The 20,494-nt window shown below is 35.1% G+C and overlaps 1 protein-coding gene across 6 annotated transcripts in view; it reads left to right on the forward strand.

Moving 5' to 3' along the window:
* LOC149569359 (uncharacterized) overlaps positions 1–20,494 on the forward strand; it is a 141,914-nt gene that overhangs the window by 71,567 nt on the left and 49,853 nt on the right. For 2 of the 6 annotated variants that reach the window (XM_089822066.1, XM_089822068.1), the window contains exons 12-15: positions 5,425–5,666; positions 5,791–5,906; positions 6,041–6,083; positions 6,229–6,320. In XM_089822066.1, coding sequence (XP_089678192.1) covers positions 5,425–5,666; positions 5,791–5,906; positions 6,041–6,083; positions 6,229–6,320 — 493 coding nt within the window. Of the gene's footprint in view, positions 1–5,403; positions 5,667–5,790; positions 5,907–6,040; positions 6,084–6,223; positions 6,321–20,494 lie in introns of all 6 variants that reach the window. The other 4 variants (XM_089822065.1, XM_089822067.1, XR_016362738.1 and 1 more) reach the window with 3 other exon arrangements.

Consider the following 20,494-nt stretch of genomic DNA (forward strand, 5'->3'; position numbering starts at 1 on the left):
TATCCAGTCTGTTATCTTTCTTGAAAGTATACACATTCTCTAGATGTTGGAAAGGAAAGCTGATTTGGTATTTTTGTTGTGCCTGGCAATGACAGCCAAGGCAACCATTTCAGAGAGGCAGAGATCAAAACACCTCAGATCAGTGTACATCATTTCATTTCCTCTGAATATGCATATTTTCAAACTCTCTGAAGAATAGACTATCAATCTATGAATCCAGTCTGTTATCTTTCTTGAAAGCACGCAAGCTGATTTGGTATCATTGTTTGTGCCTGGCAATGACAGCCAAGGTGACCAGTTTAGAGAGGCACAGATCAAAGCACCTCAGATCAGTTGAGCATAAAAAAGGTAACAAGTAAACTGCCTAAATTTTTAGGAAGCAAGGATGCCTCTCATAAATTGTGGTAGATGGGATACTTGATAGTCCAATGCTTAATTCTTCTCATTTAGCTGGGGAGACAAAGAAAAAAGATGCTATTGTATTGGGGAAGGTGTAGATCCTAGAAACCCTCAATGAACCAAGAGCAGCCATGACGTTATGAGTCCCCTCTGTATGTAGCTAGGGTGGGTGACGGTGCCATCTGCATTTTGTAGGAAATGCTTGATAGGGAATGATCTCTTTAGGCTATTGCTGAAATACAGCCATGTTGATTGCTTGAGTGGTAAGCACCCTGTATTGAAGGGGGTTGTAGGGGCATCTAAAGGAAATCAGAAAAGGAAGCTTCTCATCAATGAAAATGCTAGTAGTCCAGAGTGTATATGGTTCTTTTTATGCTGACATTATCATCATCCTGGGAGACTAAAGGAAATAAACTTTTGTGAAGAGAAAAGGGCTCAGAATATGTCTCACTTTTAGGTTAAGGTAGGATTTCCCATGAACCTAAATACGTGGAGATGGAAAATAAGGTTTATGATATTGTCTAGATGAAGAGGAAAAGGTTTGAGGCAAGATGGATCTGAGTATATAGAGAATGTTATTAGCTTAGGATGATTTAAAGATGAAGATGGACAATACACACAGGTTGAACAGTGGATTTATGCCTACCCATATTAGTGGATCAATAATCAATGTATGAAGCAACATAGTTCAAAGTTCAAACCACCTCAAAATGTGCCTTTTCAATAATGCAAACGAGCAAAGGGCTAAAACTAAACATTTCTTCTGGCCCAACATAACATTTCTGGTGGAATCAAGTTTATGGATGATGTCAGGATAATGAGAAAAAGGTCTGAGATAAGATCTTTTATTGATCTAAGTTAACAGAGGTAAGAAGTCTAAATAAGCTCTGAAGATGCTGAAGGTGGCAACAAACTTAGCCCAAAATTTAAATTTGAGGCTATCGATTTGCAATATGCTAACATTAATAACATATAAGGCATTACAATTTGCATCCTTTTGAAACAACCCTTTTCATTTCCCCCAAATCTTTGACCTATAAAGCAATGTGGGTTTAATTCAACATCAAAGTTGCATCTGAAAAGATTGACATTAACTGCAAGGGTGGCATATCTCTTACACAGATGTAATTGACATGTATGTTTAAGATTATGAGAGGCACTTGCAGACTGAATTCCTTGATAGACAGGGATTTCTGTTTTTTATAGTATTGGTTAAGCTTTCCAAGGTTTAAAACTAGATATAAAAGTTTGCTGAATTGATCATAAACATCCAGTTGATTTTGTAGAAAGCTAAACAATGTGCCAGCAGGATCACATTTTTTGACAGAATAGCAAAGTAGAAATTGTGACATGATTTTAAAGCGAGTTGGTGAGAGGGTACTTGTGTTCATGGTGACGGCGAATTGGAAAACCACTACCTTCTTGTCTAGTGATAGCAATGATAATTCTGAGATGCTAATATCATGTAGCCTCTGGAAAAAGTGACCGAGCATCTTTTGTAGTCTGTAAAGGATAAAAATAGTTTAGAGCATAGCTGTAGTGATTCCTGAATGCTAAGTCAGACAGTGAAATGATAAATGGCCCAAATTTGTTTCTGAAGTCTACCTGCACTCTTACCTAAAAATTACTCTGCTCTGGTAACTTGGAAAGTGTTTTGTCTAATACTGACATAAGGCTTGTCAAGTATATGGAAAATCAGGATTGCCAAGCAATAATTTGGATTCAAGATAACCCCTGATATCTAATTTGGGTTCTTGATGTATATGAATAGAGGGAGAGGGGAATCTGAGAAAATTGTCTCATTAAACAAGTCTCTAAATAGGAAAGATGACTGATTCACTGCCATATTGAATTTTCTTGGTTGAAGTCCTTTCTTGTCAGCAGATAATTTCCAAATGGTTGTTATGATGATTTTGGATGACATTGATGACAGGATACTAGAGACAGGGAGGCTTGTGTTATTGGCTGTTGTGGAGCATCATAAGGATTTGGTTACATGAAACCCAGGTGCAGTAGTCAATATCTGAGTTGCGATCTGTCCTAGGAATGATGATTCACCAAAGGACGTCAGGGAGTTATAGATGGTTTACAAGAGCATGTCGTTGCCTAAAAGTATGGAATTTATGCTTTTTACTTTAAGGGAGAAAGTATATTACCTATAGGCTAAAGTAGAGGAGACAAGGTTGGATCTTTGGGCAGGACATAGAAAGCATCTGTTTTTCTTGGTCTTGTGTTACTATTCATACTAGTGATTCATAAGACCATAAGGATGAGACAACTTCTATTGGTGGATGATGCCGAGAGACGACTCCAAGGAATCCTCCTAACAAGGAAACAGAAAAAGGAGTTTAATTTAGTGTTGGAATTAGCTGTAGTTGATCCAACTTCCAACCTTGATTTAAAGAGGCAAACAACATAATCTTCAACAAAGCATGTATTAATCTTTATCATGCTGTGAGAAGAAGTGTAGGAACTCAGCAGTGTTATATAAGAGGATAGCGAAGAGATAGTGAGAGTGACATCTAGGGCAAAATGATCAGCAAGAGAAGGTGATTGAATACATTTCAGTCAGGAACTTGAGGGGTCACAGTCCTTTTGGTAGGAACATAGTCAACCACCATCATCTAGAGAGCAAGTGAATGTACTAGAATTTGGAAAACAATTAAGCACATCATGTAATGTTCCGAAGTATGGAGGGGCTGAAACTAGACGGAGATGAAATCAGGAAACCCGTATAGTGTGGAAAGACAAGTCGTACAATGCAAGGAAGGAGTCTGTATGGTAATGGGGAGGGGAAGTACTGGCCAAGAAGGTCGTACGGTGTTTGAGCAAGAGTGTAGGAAAAGGCAGTATGATGGAGTTAGCGGCACACAAAGGCTGTACGGTGTCAACAGGAAGGTCATATGGTGAAGGACTTCTGTACGGTAAGGAATGCCTTCAAGTCGTACGATGGAGTTAGCAAGCTGTACAGTACATAGAAGTGCAGTATGGATATGTTTGAAAAGATAATCGTTTGGTAGGTGCTTGAGCCGGAGGTGATAAAATATCAACTGTGAATGCAAACCCGTTATACATAAACACAATATATGTAGATGAAATCTAGACATAATAAGAGAGACTGAACACGAATCACCCTTCAATCGATACATGCCAAAATGATAGTGCTCCGACTTGCTAGGTCCGAGTGAAGTATTATAGGTGACAGAATAGGGTGAGGGTTGAATCCAACCGAAACCAGACAAACCAAATAGGGAAGGTCTTTCACTTCCGAAATGGCAAACAACAGGGAACTCCAATAGGAATTTGTAGTACATAGAAAATAATCCAAATTGCATACCTAATGACTACCTACAAGCCGTGCTTAAATACCCGTTAGGGAAAACTTTTCGAGGGTATACAAAGATAGCCGACAGCGACGCAAACTACGGAAACAAAACAAAAATGGGTCCGAGATATATTAAATCAATCGGCCCATTAACAATAGTTTGATTAATAATCTATTTTATGATGGGACTATTACACATCTATAATCAGGGGACCATGTGATCCATAAAGAAATTGCTTACTATAAGGTGTGGCCAAATTCTTATCATCTGCAGATGCTGTCACAACCCACAGTTACCATGATCATACTCAAATAGACTAAATGTGTCATTCACACTATGGGTAAGGATGTGATGACACCTAGTACGAGGAATGACAACTCCAAGGAGAGTATCTTGAGACAATTTAATAGAGGTAGAGATACTACAATCAACATGAACAGAAAGAGAAAGAGGCTGGAATGAACTAATGTGGTGCAATGCAGGCATTATGAAAAATCAGCAGGCTTATTGTTACAAGGTAATTGTATTATCTGGAGCATCCATCCTTAGATCTGATTGAAATTATAATGCTGGCAGTAGTCATGAGCAAGGCAAGAGGCAATACCAGAACTATGGACGCTAACTGATGTTCACGTCTCCTGTTTAAAGTTTAGGATTCAGCGATAACCAAAACGGGAGGAAGGACATGCCCTTGTCTGTGATGGTTCTGAATGAGAAAAACATGATCTGCTGAGAAATTATTTTTATTTTCAAGCTAATCAGCAAAAACTGAAAGTGAAGATGGATCCTGGGATTAATTTTTAATGGAATGAAAATTCTCTGATATTCATTGTTTATCTTGTCAGAGTCTGAATTCAGATGTGTTCTTTTTTATTCAATAACCTATCGCACAGACTTCACCAGACATTACCGTATAAATTTGAAATCTGATGAACACTAAATAAACCTTAATTATGTTCCAATTGGTTTCTAAGTTCATCTGCACAAGGAATAATGATTTTTCAAGACTTTTTATAAAAATAGTTTAAAAACCCGTTTTATATCGGGATTTCTCATTTTGTATAAAATTTGCCCATATTGTCGTCTGTTATTATTGTGCATTTCATGTGGCTGATGCCTTCATATTTTCACGCTTTCATCTATTTGAAGGACCCCTACACCTGAAGTGCAACATTAAGGTATCACTGTTGCATGTAGTTATATTGTTCAGTGTGTGGCAGAATGGGAAAGACATGTAGAAGACAAATAATTTCTTTCAAGCAATGTTCTTGAATTGCTGAATACCACAAACAATTGAATGAAGACATCAAGTTAGGCCTTCTACTAAATCTCGGCAATATGAGCATTGGGATTTTTAGGAATTAGTGCGTTGTCTAACAGAATCTGGAATCAAAGCTACTAGAACTAGTAGAAAAAACAATGGACTATAATCTTTATAATGGCATCCAAAGAAATGTCACTGGTTGCTCTTTGCAAAATGAATGATTTGGATTTACTGTAGTGTTCAGTAACAGTCCTTGGTGTAATATACTTCCTATTATGCACAGATGTATTTACTGTTTAATGTATTTAATTCTTTGAGATATAGTACATAGGGGTAAAGTAAAAGCTTACAAGAACACTTTAATATATTTGTTTTGTGATAAGGAACTAACATTGTTTCTACTGATGTGCGAAGTGCAATTACTCATATTGACAGGACCTATGAGCACCAATCACATGCTGCTAGCCCTGCACCAGTGCCAAATGATTCGCGCTTAGTGTTACCTAGTGATGAAGAGCCTTCTATGCATGGACCAATGAATGATCCTTTCAGTGACAGTGAGTTTGAAGATACTCCTGGGAGCGGAGCCATGAAGGAAAAAGACCATGCACAAAGGGAAGGACGTTCTCCGCATTTGCCAACCCTGCAAGAAGAACCCAATTCTTCTAACTCAGAAGGTGGTACAATAACTTTCTGCATTTTCAAACTGCTTACTTGTATGAGGCCTCTACGTGGAGTGTTTTGTATTGGGAACAAAATTATGTTAAGTTTCTAATTCTCCAAGTTTTGATCTATTTGCAGAAGACGACCCTCTACCTGCAATAGAAAACCTTCAAATCGTAGGTGAAGCTGTACCTGGGAGTATGTTGCAAGCATGTGGATTTTCCATCAATGGGACAACACTTTGTGTTTTTCAGGTTTAATCAATGTGATGATAATTTTTTTCTTTCTTATGCTGTGTGCTCATTGGTAGCTGTTTATAATGTTTTCATTCATGTGCTTGCTTCCAAACATTGTCTGCACTTGCTAACCTGGTCATTTTGATTCTCAGTGGGTGCGTCATCGGCAAGATGGAACTATGGTTTACATTGAGGGTAATTTCTTCCTTTTCCACCTTTTCGTTAGTATGTGAGGATAACTTGACTGCAGGATTGCTGTACAAATTTTCTATTCAAAGAAAAAATTTAGTATTGCTTGAAGTCTATTAACTAGTATGTTTCATGTCTCTTGTTAGAACAGGGGCAGCTCAACCTGACTATACTGTCACTGCCGATGATGTTGATGCACTCATTGCAATTGAATGTGTCCCAATGGATGATAGAAACAGAAAGGTCTGAATTTTTCTGTTAAAAATTCTATGCTTGAGTATTCTTCTTAACATGTATTTTAGAAGCTATTAGAATAACCAGATATGGTTGATATTCTGATAACACAAACCTGCAGTAACGAACTTCTAAAAATCCAAAGAGTGAAATTTATCTCCTGTTGAAGCTGAGAAAAATATTGAACTTTTATTCACCCTTAAATTACAATATTCATAGCTTTTTGATTGAAGCCCAATGATTCATTATGACACCAGAAGCTATTTGTAAGATGTTATTCAGAAAGGTGTAGTTGCATAAACTGCACAAGCTACTCAAGCATTATGAACCACAGCATTTGAAGAGGTTTTTATTGCTCATCCCAAGGACACAAGCACAGTGCCTACAAATGATGCTGCAACTGCTGCCTTTTGTTTGTAGTGGTTTTGCCACCATGACCACTCTGTCTACATGTCAATATTGATCAAATCTTGGTTGGAATAATGTTGTAAGCTATTTATGATCTCTGCGCATCATACCTCCTCTCTCCTGGAGGCTCTAGTCCCAGAAATATATTAGTTTTTTGGGAAACGTAAAAATCTCTCCCGTTTTCTTTGTGAGGTATCATCTTGCTCGCCTCATGTCTCGTCCTTGATACTGATCTGCTAAGACTTTTGTGTGTGTTGAAAGGTTATGTTGCACACCTTCTATAATGACATTGCGATTGTTGGTGTAGTTAAATATTCACTAATTATACTTTACTTAAGTTTACTTAGGATAATGAATTTGCATATTAGTTGTCACATAGACACATAGAAGTTTGCATTCCATTTTAGCACGTAATGATGGAGAAATCTGCTTGAGGTGGAGTCAGTTGTTATCTCATACCTTTTATGTGTGAGATCCACCTTTAGATCCCCTAACACATTATCATCCTCTCATTGTTGCACATATGTTGTTGTACAGTGAAGGACAATCCACCAGTTGTAGACAAGTGATTACATGTAGTATGATTGATAGATTATCACTTGCATATCTCCTAGTTATCATGCATTGCCCATATATATTTAGGTACATCTAATTTGTATTCATTGATTTGGCATCCATTATCACTTGATCAAATATTAAATCATTCATTTGATGGCTGCAATGATTTTTTGATCTCATTGTTTCATGTGAAAAGTTCATTGCACCTAAAATCATGGGGATAACACCACATCTTGCTCTCATAGCTTTGCATGGGGTAATAATGCATCAGGACTGAAAGGAATCATCTCACACATTGTAGAAGGTTCAATCTTTGGCGTTATCTATATGGACTTGTCCTTGAGCCCAACGGTAGTGGAATCATGCCATTTGGGAAAAAGGAACAATCATATCAGATTTTTGATATGTGAGAGCTTCAATTCATTTTTCTTTTGTGCAATCTTCCCCAAGATCAACGATATTAGGTGCCAACGACAATTTGGACTATTATTTGGGAGATGTATGGAGATCTACTTTGCTTCATTTCCTACTTCCCATATTAGGAAGACATCTTTGTCAATGGAGTTTGTTCACAAGTAGTTTCCATTGGTTCCTTGTTTGCTACCTTCTAGTAGGCTTGGTCTTGATTGGTTTGTGGCATCATCAGCCAAGTTTTAAAGATCTCATTGTATGTATATTTCTATTTACATTAGAGGAAGGTTCAATCTTCCTACATATATGTTGGTGGTGCTCATAGCCATGGGACACCACTTTTCATTATGGTGTAATTATAATTATAATTATTATATAATTATATAATATAAATTTTGTTAATATAATAATATAATTTCACTTTCATATATAATTATTGTCAATTATAATCAATACAATAATTATATTAGTATGACCTCTATTTGTTGGTCAGAAGGATTTTGACCATAGCTACAATAATATCAACTCTCTCTTAGCTAGGGAGGAGTCCTTGATAACTTATAGTTTGTCCTACTTACGCTATTTTAAATGATTTAATCGTAAGTCATAATAAAAATTATAAATAAATGTTAATTGGTATAGTTGACATCACTTAATCTATATAATTAATGTGATTTATATATGAGTTAAATGATTAAATAATTAATATAATCAATAATTCAATTATGTGATGAATATAATTTATTTACTATTTTAGATATTATTTGGAGTTGAATATGTAAGTCTTTAAAAGCTAATTTTCAACACTCCCTCTTTAGGTAGGAGCCTTTCATATTAGGTAGATTCATAGTGAATGTATCATTACGATTTACCATCACAACGAATATTATAATCTTGGATATCACCTTATGTGATATTGAGTATGTATCTATCACATGGAATGTTATTTGCTATCACCTTTATGTTATATTTACCATAGTGGATTTTATTTAGTTATTTATTAATTGTTATTACTATTTTAATCTTTATGGTATGTCGTCAGATAACATCACATACGTTATCCACCATAAAGGACTTTAAGATATCTACCATTATGGCATGTCATCGGGTATCATCACGTGCACTACCCACCATATTGGATTTTAGAGAACTACTTTTATGACATGTTGTTGGATAGCACCCCATGTGTTATCCACCATAAAGGAATTTAAGATATCTACCATAATGTTCTTGAATACCACTGTATGTACTATTCTCCATAATGGATTTAGAATATCTACCATAATGGCATGTCGTTGGGTACCACCACTTGCATTACCCAACATAATGGATTTAAGATTTCTGCCATTATGGCATCTCATCGGGTACTACCACAAGTGTTACCCACCATAATGGGTTTAGAGAATTACCTTTATGGCATGTCGTCAGATAGATGCCTACGATTATGGCATGTTGTCGAGTACCATCACATGCGTTACCAACCATAATGAATCTAGGATATCTACCATTATGGCATGTCATCGGGTATCACCACGTGTTACCTACCATAATAGATTTAGAGAATTAACCAATATTATGAGATCGTCACCTCACAATGAAGGTAACAATGTACTAGTGTTTGATTGTTGAGAAATCGTCACCTCACAATGTTATTCATTTCACAGGGACAAGGAAATCATCACAAATTCTCTCATGTGGTGTTGTCATGGCATCATACACATGACATCCACCATGAGCCATATTAGAGGGTGGTAATAAGAGCGTATACCTTAAGTCTCTCAAAGAGAAATGCATTGACAAAGAATTGCACCCCAGACTTCTCCCTCCAGAGAAGAACTTATTATAGTACATTTGAAGGAATCATGGATGCTTAGACTCCCTCTCAGTGAGGGCTTCGTTCTCCATAATATCAAGCTTGTCTTGAAAATGTACAAGCTTCACTTTGGCAAGTAGCTTGGTGAGAATATCAGTTGTTTGCTTCTCAGTGCTTATATACTTCAAATGGATAACATTCCTTGCACCATATCTCTATTATAGTGATACATGCTTTGTTTTTTCATGAGCATAGGTGTCTGCAAAAAGGTCTTCTAGCCATGGGACTCCATCCCATAAACTATAGTCCACTGACTAATCATTGAAGCAGCCATCTTGACATGCTTTACTCCCTCTGAATCAGTATGAACAAGATCCTCGGATGTCAATTGAAGTACATTCTTAAAGCACTGTTTTTCTTTTCTTTGCAAAAACTATATTTGGGGATCAAAGAAAAGAACAAGAGCATAATGAATCAAATGACTTAAAGTACATGCAGGGATATACTTAAAGACTTAAGAGACTGACTACAATAAGCAAATAAAAGTAGTATTCAAGAGATAATAACCAAAAATACTTATCTCAAGATGCTCATTAACATCCTTCTTGATGCAATATGCTTCTTTCGTCCTTTCCGTTTGCAACATACTCATAAAGATTTCCTTAGTCCTTTAGCAGCTGGAAAGAGAGCACTCGTTTCCCAGCAAAGACACCCACAAGAGCTGATGTTATCTCACAGGAATACCATTAGGAATCACTTCAGTATCATTGATACCAATTCTTTGTTATTTTGTCAATGTCAGTAACTCACTCCAAACTCTGCCCATAATTTACTACTAATAGAATACGATTGCTCTTTGCAATAGTAGTCACTTTTGTCTTCAATGATGAATTATGACACATCTATTCATTATCATCAGAGATTACTTCAAATGTGGATATTTATGCACACAAAAATTAGTCACCAAGACGACCTAGTTTTCCATGATGGGCTACAAGAATAACTTGGATCAACTCTTGATTGACCTACTCTGCATGATGAAATTTGTCTATCTGAATAATTTGCAAGACTATCTCTAACAGAATACATGGACCTTCAAATATAAGGAGTAGATGTGATGTGATCTATGTGATCTCTGTTTGCTGAGGTTATACAATCCTCCTCCTTCAGAGTGCTTGTTCACTTAGGAAATAGACATATCCTCACCCTCCAGACTGCAGAAATTTGTATCTCTGAATATTCTGCAAGACTATCTCTAACAGAATACATGGACCTTCAAATATAAGTAGTAGATGTGAGCTCTGTTTGTTGAGGTTATACAATCCTCCTTCTTGAGAGTCCTTGTTCACTTAGGAAATAGACATATCCTTGCCCTCCAGACACTAATTCGATATTTTTTCACTGTATATTGTGCATCAATGGCACCAATACCTGAGGTTTCAGTTTCCCTGATTGGTTCATCTCCATGGGATATCAACCCCACTACAACAGGTTTGAATGATAACATAAATATGTTATTTGGCATCTTATGCTATCAGCACATGCATCTAATAGGACAATATTGGACTAATTAGAATTATCATCTTTTGTAGATAAATATCAGAGGTCATGATCACTGGTGAATCAAAGCATCAAATACTAATGATTCAATATCCAACTCAGGACTTCTGTATCTGATTATATGTACAGTGGTGTACATTATGTTAATTCTGTAACTTATTAATCATGCTGATCTGACAGTACAGATCGTACGGATCAGAGTAAGAAATCTATGCCTTTCTTGTGATAGGCTAAGTATATAATTGCCTCGTCTTAGTAAGGTATCGGCGTCTCCCTTGGGTTATTTAGATAAGTCTAACTTATCTTTAATTAGTTAGGATAAACACTAACTCATGTCTTTTCCCTTGAGTGCTGATTCTGGAAAAACTAATCATGGCCGACCTAGATAGGGACATGTCTCTTAGAGAGACATGCCATTTGGTTGCATATTTATATAGGGTGGAAATGTAGTTAAAGTACACACAAATAGATAAAGTCTGCTCCTTTAAGCAATTCTGCCTACACTCGAATGCTTGCTGAAACAAAACATTTCAGAATAACAATTGATATTGACATCTCTTCTCCAAGTTCAGTAAGAAGGAAGATCATCTTCAACAAACAGATTAGGAGTTATTAGTAAAGTCTGATCACATGCAATTTGCATAAACTTTACATGGTATCAGAGCTCTAGAAGTTGAACTTAGGTGCTGCAAATTAAAATCAGACTTGATATATATTTAGCATCATTATTCTATCTTCAATGGGATACACAATTAGACCCGAGGACAGGTTTGATGGGAAAGAACACTTTGATGCTTGGAAATTCAGAATCATGATGATTCTTGAAGAAAATGATGTAAAACAATTTGTTGATTCAGCCTCCAGACAACCTACTGTTGAACCTCATAAAACTATCTAGAGTGAAGGAAACATGAAAGCCATTCATATCATATTAGATGGAGTGAAAAATGATATTGTACCCATGCTAACGAAACATCAAACAACATTTGATATGATGAATGCATTACTAAATGCATATGAGGTGAACAATGCAATTAGAGTTCTCGCAGTAAAAAGACAACTAAATCATATACAAATAAAGAAGGGAGAATCAATGAATTCTTACTTCCTAAAGGTTGCCAGTCTAAGTGATGGACGTGCTAGTATAGGAACCATCATTAATGACACAGAACTAACATTGATGCCTACAGATGGCTTACCAGATTCATGGGAAACATTCGCACAAGAAGTAAGTGCTAGAGATAATCTTCCTGACTTAAATAAACTAAAAGGAGATTGTCTTCAGGAAGAATCCAAAAAACTTAAGGGAGAAAATTGCAAACTGAAGATGAAGAACTTCATGTTCTTAATATAAATTCCTATAAAGGCAAGAAGAAGCACTTAAAGAAGAAAAAGGGTAATCAAAAGAATGACAAACCTAAGAAAGTTCTCTCCAAAATAAAATGTTTCAGATGTGAAAAGCTTGGACACTACAAATCTAATTGCCTTGAGAATTCTAAACAACAAGTGCACTGTACAAACATTACTAAGGAAGAAGATAACTATGATCTTGAGAATTGTGTATTGTATTTGACACTATGAAATGAAGTCTCAAGTAAGGCATGGGTGATTGATAGTGGATCATCTCGACATATTACAGGATACAAAGAAGCACTAGAGTCTATATCAGATAAAGGTCAATGGCAAAGTCACCAAAACATTCTGTCAAAGGAATTGGAAATTGCACCTTGAAACTAATGTTGGGTTTTTCTCTTCTCAAAGGAGTACTCTATGTACCAAGGATAAAAAAGAATCTAATCTCGGTTACAAGACTTGAAGATGATGGACATAATGTTGCATTCATGGATGGTAAAGTAATATTCTGGGTCAAGAACATTTCATTTAAGAAAGCAAAATTGATTGGTCAAAGAAAAGGGTACTTATATGAATTAAATTCAGAACCTAGTCGACCTATTCAAGTTTTAATTAAGGAAGTTGCTGACATAAACGAAATATGACACAGAAGGTTAGGACATCTAAATCTCAGAACTTTATCAACTATGGAGAAGATGGTTACTGGTTTACCTAAACTGAGTAAGGATCACTCAAGCATATGCAAAGGATGCGATCTAGGTAAAAACACCAAAAGTCCATTTCATGATAGCACTAGAAAAACTAACAATGTTTTGGAATTAATCCACTCAAATTTATGTGGACCTATGTCTGTTCTTTCTCTTGGAGGATTCTGGTACCATATAGTTTTTATAGATGACTTCTCTAGAAAAACTTGGTTTTACTTCTTAAAATGCAAAGAATCAGAAGAAATCTTGAAGAGATTTAAAAAAATTAGAAACTTAACTGAAAACTTATCAGGACAGAAAATTAAAACTCTTAGGACTGATAGATAATGGAGGGGAATATACCTCAGATTTGTTTAAAGAGTTTTGTAAAGAAACAGGAATTAAGAGGGAGTATAGTGTTTCTTATAACCCACAACAAAATGGGGTAGCAGAAAGGAAGAATAGGACAATTATAAAAGTTGCAAGAGCTATGATATTTGATCAAAATCTAGAATATTATCTTTGGGCAGATGCCTCTTGTACTGCTCTCTATATTCAAAAGAGAAGTCCTCACTCCTACCTTAGAGATAAAACTCCTGAAGAAGTCTTTACTAAAATTAAACCTAATATAAGTCACCTTAGGATTTTTGGGTGCCCAATATATATACATGTTCCAAAAGAAAAAAGAACTAAGTTAGAACCCTCCAGGAGGAAAGGTATTTTTGTAGGGTATAGTGAAACATCTAAAGCACATAAGATTTTCATACCTGGTCAGAAAAATATTGAACTTAGTAGGGATGTAATTTTTGAAGAAGATTTAGCATTCAAAAGAGCCCTAAGTTCTAGAGATCCCTCTCCCTTGCCTAGTTCTGAAAAAAAATACCGAATCTGAGTCTCAGAGGGAGAACATTGAAGAAATTGAAGATGAAATTCAAAATCTCAATCTTGAAGAAACTCAAAATTTTAAGAAAAGACCACTTTGGGCCATTAAGACAGTAGAGGAAGCATAAGACTTCGCTGGACATCCAGAACAGTTAGAGAAAGCAAAAGATTCAAAAGATATTCTAGTTATGTAGCAAACATGAATGATTTGTCTAAATCAAAACCAACCAATGTTTCAAATGCTATTAAACATAGAGCTTGGAAGGGTGCTATGACAGAAGAATACCAATCCATTATGAAGAATGATGTTTGGGAAATTGTTTCAAGACTTGAAGGAAAATTTGTTGTTTCTTCCAAGTGGATATTTAAAATAAAGCATGCTGCTGATGGTAGCATTGAAAAATATAAAGCCAGATTTGTAGCCAAGGGGTTCTCTCAGAAAGAAGGGATTGATTATGAAGAAACCTTTGCTCCTGTTGTTAGATTTACCTCTGTAAGAGCAGTCCTAGCTATTGCAGCATCAAATGGATGAAAAGTACATTAGATGGATGTAAAAACAACATTTATGAACGGAAATATTACAAAAGAGGTATATTTGGAGCAACTTGAAGGATTTGAAACTCATGATCCTAAAGTTTTTGTTTGTAGGCTTGAGAAAGCTCTCTATGGGTTTAAAGAGGCTACAAGGGCTTGGTATGAAAGAATTGATAAGTATCTCACCGGCTTAAGATTCTCCAAAAATGAAGCTGTTCCAAATCTATATTATAAAAGGGATAACGATGATATGAGAATTTGGATATTGTATGTTGATGATTTACTAATAACAAGTGATGATCATCTCATAGAGCAATGCAAGAAAGATTTAATCAGAGAATTCGAGATTAAAGATTTGGGACTTCTTCATTACTTCCTAGGATTGGAAGTACGGTAGAGTTCTGACAGCATTATACTTAATCAAGGGAAGTATACATTAGATATCTTGAAGAGATTTGGAATGTGGAATTGCAAGTCTATGTCTTCTCCAATGGGGACTAATCTACATAAACTTAAAGAAGCAACAACAGAGTCACCTTTCGTAGATTCTACTCTCTATAGATAGATGATTGGGTCCTTTATGTACTTTGTAAATACAAGACTTGATATTTGCTATGCTGTTAATGCCTTAAGTTAGTTTATCTGTGAGCCAAAGGAGATTCACCTAGTTGCAGTCAAACACGTTATGAGATACTTACAAGGCACACTTAAGCTTGGGCTCAAATATGAGAGAGTTGACTTAAATTTACATGGATTCACAAACTCAGATTGGGGTGGAAGTGTTAAGGATAGAAAAAGTACTTCAGGATGTTGTTTCAGTTTAGGATCAACAATGATATCATGGATATGCAGAAAGCAGTCTTCAGCAGCACAGAGTTCCACAAAAGCGGAATACATTGCAGTAGCGATGGCCTCTCGGGAAGCAGTTTGGCTTAGAAAGTTCTTGTGGGATTATTTGGTCAAGCCATGAATCCTACGATTATTCATTGTGATAATCAGAGTTCCATCAAGCTTTCTGTGAATTCAGTTTTCCATGACAGGTCCAAGCATATCGAAATTCCTTACCATTATGTAAGAGATATAGTAGACAGGAATCCTGTAAAATTATAATACATTTGTACTATGGATTAGACAACAGATATTCTTACCAAACCTCTCTCTCGAGTGAAGATAGATCACTTTAGGAAAAGACTTGGTATGGTTGAATTATAAAATTTTGTATTCTTTCAATTATGAATAAAATAATTTTATTGTTAGGCTATTGACTGTTATGGGCTCCACCATCTGTATTCATTATTTAGGAGGTGATGATCTCTGAGATAATGAACATTGTTATAAAAGACATTATGAGAAATGACAATTTCTTAGATAATGTGCTAAACAATAGATATCTACTGTCAGATCTAGATGAGTTCAAGATTACATGGTGATGTAGACATTGTTATGCCTGTAAGTCACAATTTGGATAAAGAAAGAATTTTATTATTCTTTGAAGTTTATCTTGTGTTCTGGGAGATCGTAACTCAGGATCATGTTGTGATATAGGAATGCCAGTACCTATGAGTCACAATTTGGATAAATGAAGAATTTAATTATTCTCCGGATTTTATCCTGTATATTGTATTCTTTGCAATACTGTTATCACTAGTATCAGTGATATGTCATATCACAAGTGTAGTAATATGACATAGTATCATGTGTTCATGACACCACATACTTTGAAGATTCAGATAGATATAGAGTATCAATCTATGCTTATTCATCTTAATTGATGATGCTAGATATGTTGTCTCTCAGTGTGATTATTAAGTTAAGAGGGAGTGTTAATTCTGTAACTTATTAATCATGCCGATCTGACAGTATAGATTGTACGGATCAGAGTAAGAAATCTATGCCTTTCTTGTGATAGGCTAAGTATATAATTGCCTTGTCTTAGTAAGGTACCGATGTCTCCCTTGGGTTATTTAGATAAGTCTAACTTGTCTTTAATTAGTTAGGATAAACACTAACTAATGTCTTTTTCCCTTGAGCGCCGAATCTCGAAAAACTAATCATGGCCGACCTAGAGACATGCCCTTTGGTTGCATATTTATATAGGATGGAAATGTAGTTAAAGGACAAACAAATAGATAAAATCTGCTCCTTTAAGCAATTCTACCTACACTCGAATACTTGCTGAAACAAAACATTTCAGAATAACAATTGATATTGACATCTCTTCTCCAAGTTGAGTTAGAAGGAAGATCATCTTCAGCAAACAGATTAGAAGTTATTATGAAAGGCTGATCACATACAATTTGCAGAAACTTTACACATTACAGAGATATCATTATTGTGGATTTTGACACAGATTCACGACTTAAATATCTTTGACAATATTGTTATTTCTAGCTTGGCATGCACAATGATATCTATCCTCGTCATTGGCAACTCTCAAATATAGCTAATCGCATATACTCGGCAATGTTAAATGCTATCATCATTGTCCTGTCATGATGGTACTCTGTTATCTTGTGAATTCAACTATGCATACACGTCAGATACATATTTGTGAAAAGGTGGTGATTGCATATCTATATTAAAAGTAGGCATCATCAATACCATCTCAATGAGATATCTAGTGCAAAATGAATATTCCATCGAGCTTCATCTCTTCTAGCGATGACTTCATATTGTATCACCACATCTTCCGTGATCTTCGTCGATACAACATTCATGTTACAATCACTTTGACAACAATCTCAATGCATCAAATAAATCTACAATGTCATTTATTTTGGGCATTTTATTAAACATTTGTTGTACTTGCATTTTGTGTACGTATTTGTCAAACAATTTCAATGCATTTCGATCAAGACATTTAAAGCATCTCATCTCACTTCTAACCTTGTTGTCACTTATATTGTTTATTACATCTATCAAACCACCCTCTATATGAGTCTTTTATAAAATAATTTGCATATATTGTATACGTTTCTATATCATGCAGGTAGAGAGCATAGTGGCAACGAATGTAGAATATAATTTTACACTGTTGCATACATTCAATGAAAATTTTATATATTTTTTGCAAATCATGTAATTCAAGCAAGTGTGGAGTCAAATATATTATACATTCTATCAAATACTTGACACTTGTGCCATTTGATATTTACCCATGAGTCCCTTATGAATATCCATAAAATTTTCCAAAGATTTGATCAAATCTATTTATATCCAGCAAGAACTTCAGCCCATGAAAGCACACCTCACCAAGGTATTTTGTCAAATAGTTTGCATACATTATGTATGCCTCCATATCTCGTTGTCCTCTTCATTAGGGCATATGTATCCATGTTATTCATGAACAATCCCCCACGTTGTGCATTGCTTTGTTTCTGTGTTTCACATACATGCTAACTACGGCATGAAAACAACTTACGATACTTTTGTTGGATATATATCTATATGCCTCGAACGTCACTACATTTGTCATAGATAGTGGCATTCCTTTTTAAAGAATTCACACTCTATCTACTTGGATATAGGCAAGGCAGATGCTGACAAAGGCCGCAAAAATCGATTTTCTATTAGCTGATTGAAAATTATTTAAAAAATTCTCAAGCTATTATAAAAAATCCATCATTTGTAATTCTTAGAAATCATGGCTTCTCGTATCATGTTGGATTTGCCCAAGCCCATTCCCTCTTTGATTCCATGTTAAGATCTCATTGTATGTATATTTTGATTCACATTAGAGGAAGATTCAATCTTCATACATATATGTTGGTGGTGCTCCATAGCCATTGGACACCACTTTTCATCATGGTGTAATTATAATTATAATTATTATATAATTATATAATATAAATATCTAGGTTGCCGGGCTTAGACCTTGCTAAGCAAGTTCGGGTCCGGATCGTGTTGGGTCTAGTCAATGTCCGTGCCATGGATTGTGGGTGGACCCATAGTTATTGACGTGGACTGTGGCTGGACCTACACGGACCCAAAGGGACTTGGGAGGACCATTAAGGACCCCACGTGGACCCACGATCTTTGAAGCGAAAACTTATATTAAAAATACAAAAATATGTTTATTATTATTTTATAATGGTACAACTCACACTACATATTTGTATGAGTTGTATCATTTAATTTTAAATTATATAAAATTGCGGTTTACTAATGGTATTGTTATACGATTTTGGCTGATTGCATCTTGTATTATTTTTAAGTAGAATTGTTGTTGTATTTGTAGTATATATTGGCCCCTTTGAGAAAACTTGCAACCTAGACACTTGGTATGGCAAGCTAATGAGTCTGTATAGGCAAGAATAAGATAACAACAACAATTCTACTTGAAAATAAAATAAGATGCAATTGGCCAAAATGGTGTAATAGTACCATTACTAAACTGCAATTTGCTATAATTTAAAATTAAGTGGTACAGCTCATTCACTTATATATATATATTGAAGCACACCATTAAAATAAAATATGTGACAAAATATCAATAGCAATTGAATTAATCCAAATCCAACACAAAGCTGATTTAAAATATCACACCAAAATGAAATATTTATTGAAAAATTGGAAACCACAGTGGCAGTTAAGCCTAGTCCTAAATATTGTTTCACTTACACACACACACTCAAGAACTCCCCATGAGCCCAATGGAGTTTATTTTTTGCCCGAACCCATGAACCTGTAGTTGAATCTGAACCTGTCCTCGAATCCAAACTGACAACTTAGATAAATTTTATTGATATAATATAATAATAATTATAGTCACTTTCAGATTTATTATTGTTAATACAATACTTAGATTAGTACAATCTCTATTTGTCAGTTTGAAGGTATCTAACCATAGCTATAATTATATCAACACTCCCTCTTAGCTAGGGAGGAGTCCTTGAAAACTTATATTTTGTCCCGCTGACACTATCTTAAATGATTTACTTCTAAGATGTAAGAAAATTAATTAATTAATGTTAATTAATATATAGTTGATATCACTTAATTTATATGGTTAATGCGATTTATATATGAGATAAATAATTAAATAATTAATATAATTAGTTATTCAATTATGTTATGTATATAATTTATTTATTAATTTAGAGATTATTTGTAGTTGAATATGTAAGTCTCTAGAAGCTAATTCTCAACACCAAGGGGATGGCAACACATGAGCACACTTTAGAGATTGCATAATTTATTTGGATTCCCTTTCCTTCTTCCTATCCACAATGGGAAGCATAGTTGCATGTATACTTGGTCTATTTTTTTTTGAGAAAATGGCAAGCACCTGTAGAATTGAAAACATTAAATTAATGGTGACATTTTCAAGCTATGGATGCTCAAAATGGAGGACCCCTCAATTAAGTAAGATAAATGGCTAGCCATGATAGGATATATTCTTTCAAGTGCAGACCAGGATGGTGGAAAAAATTGATAGAAAGGCAAGGACCATTAGGCTTGGGCCTTTTGATTCAGGGTGATTAAAAATGTTTGTTGAAAATTAAGCTCAGCAATTGTAGGAGAAATTTGGGGCATTCTACATGCACTTTTCTTAAGAAATATCAATTGAATTGTACTTCTTAAGACTAAGTGATGGAGCTTATTTGACAAAACACTTGAATGCTTTAAATAAAATTCTGAACCAACTAGTATTTTTGCCCAATTCATGGGACAATTTGGTTCTAGCCATAAGTACTATTGCAAAACAAAAGATTGAAGAATTTGTGGTAACCCTATTGCTCAGAGAAATTAAGCTCATGCCCGCAATACAAACTAGGTTCTCTAAGAAAATGGTTAGTAGAAATGGAGATAGGAAAAGGTCTATGTCAAATGGCAATTCTAAATCTCTTGAAAGGTGAAAGTTGAAATATTTGAATTGTTGGAAAACATGATATCTTTCAAGAACTAATGTGGATTCAAGAAGAATATGATAAAACCAACGATTCGTCATTTGTCATATCCCCTTTTTAAGATAGAAT

Source organism: Cupressus sempervirens, chromosome 3 (genome assembly GCF_028749045.1).
Source record: "Cupressus sempervirens isolate cs-2001-9-10 chromosome 3, ASM2874904v1, whole genome shotgun sequence".
Classification (NCBI taxonomy): Eukaryota; Viridiplantae; Streptophyta; class Pinopsida; order Cupressales; family Cupressaceae; genus Cupressus; species Cupressus sempervirens.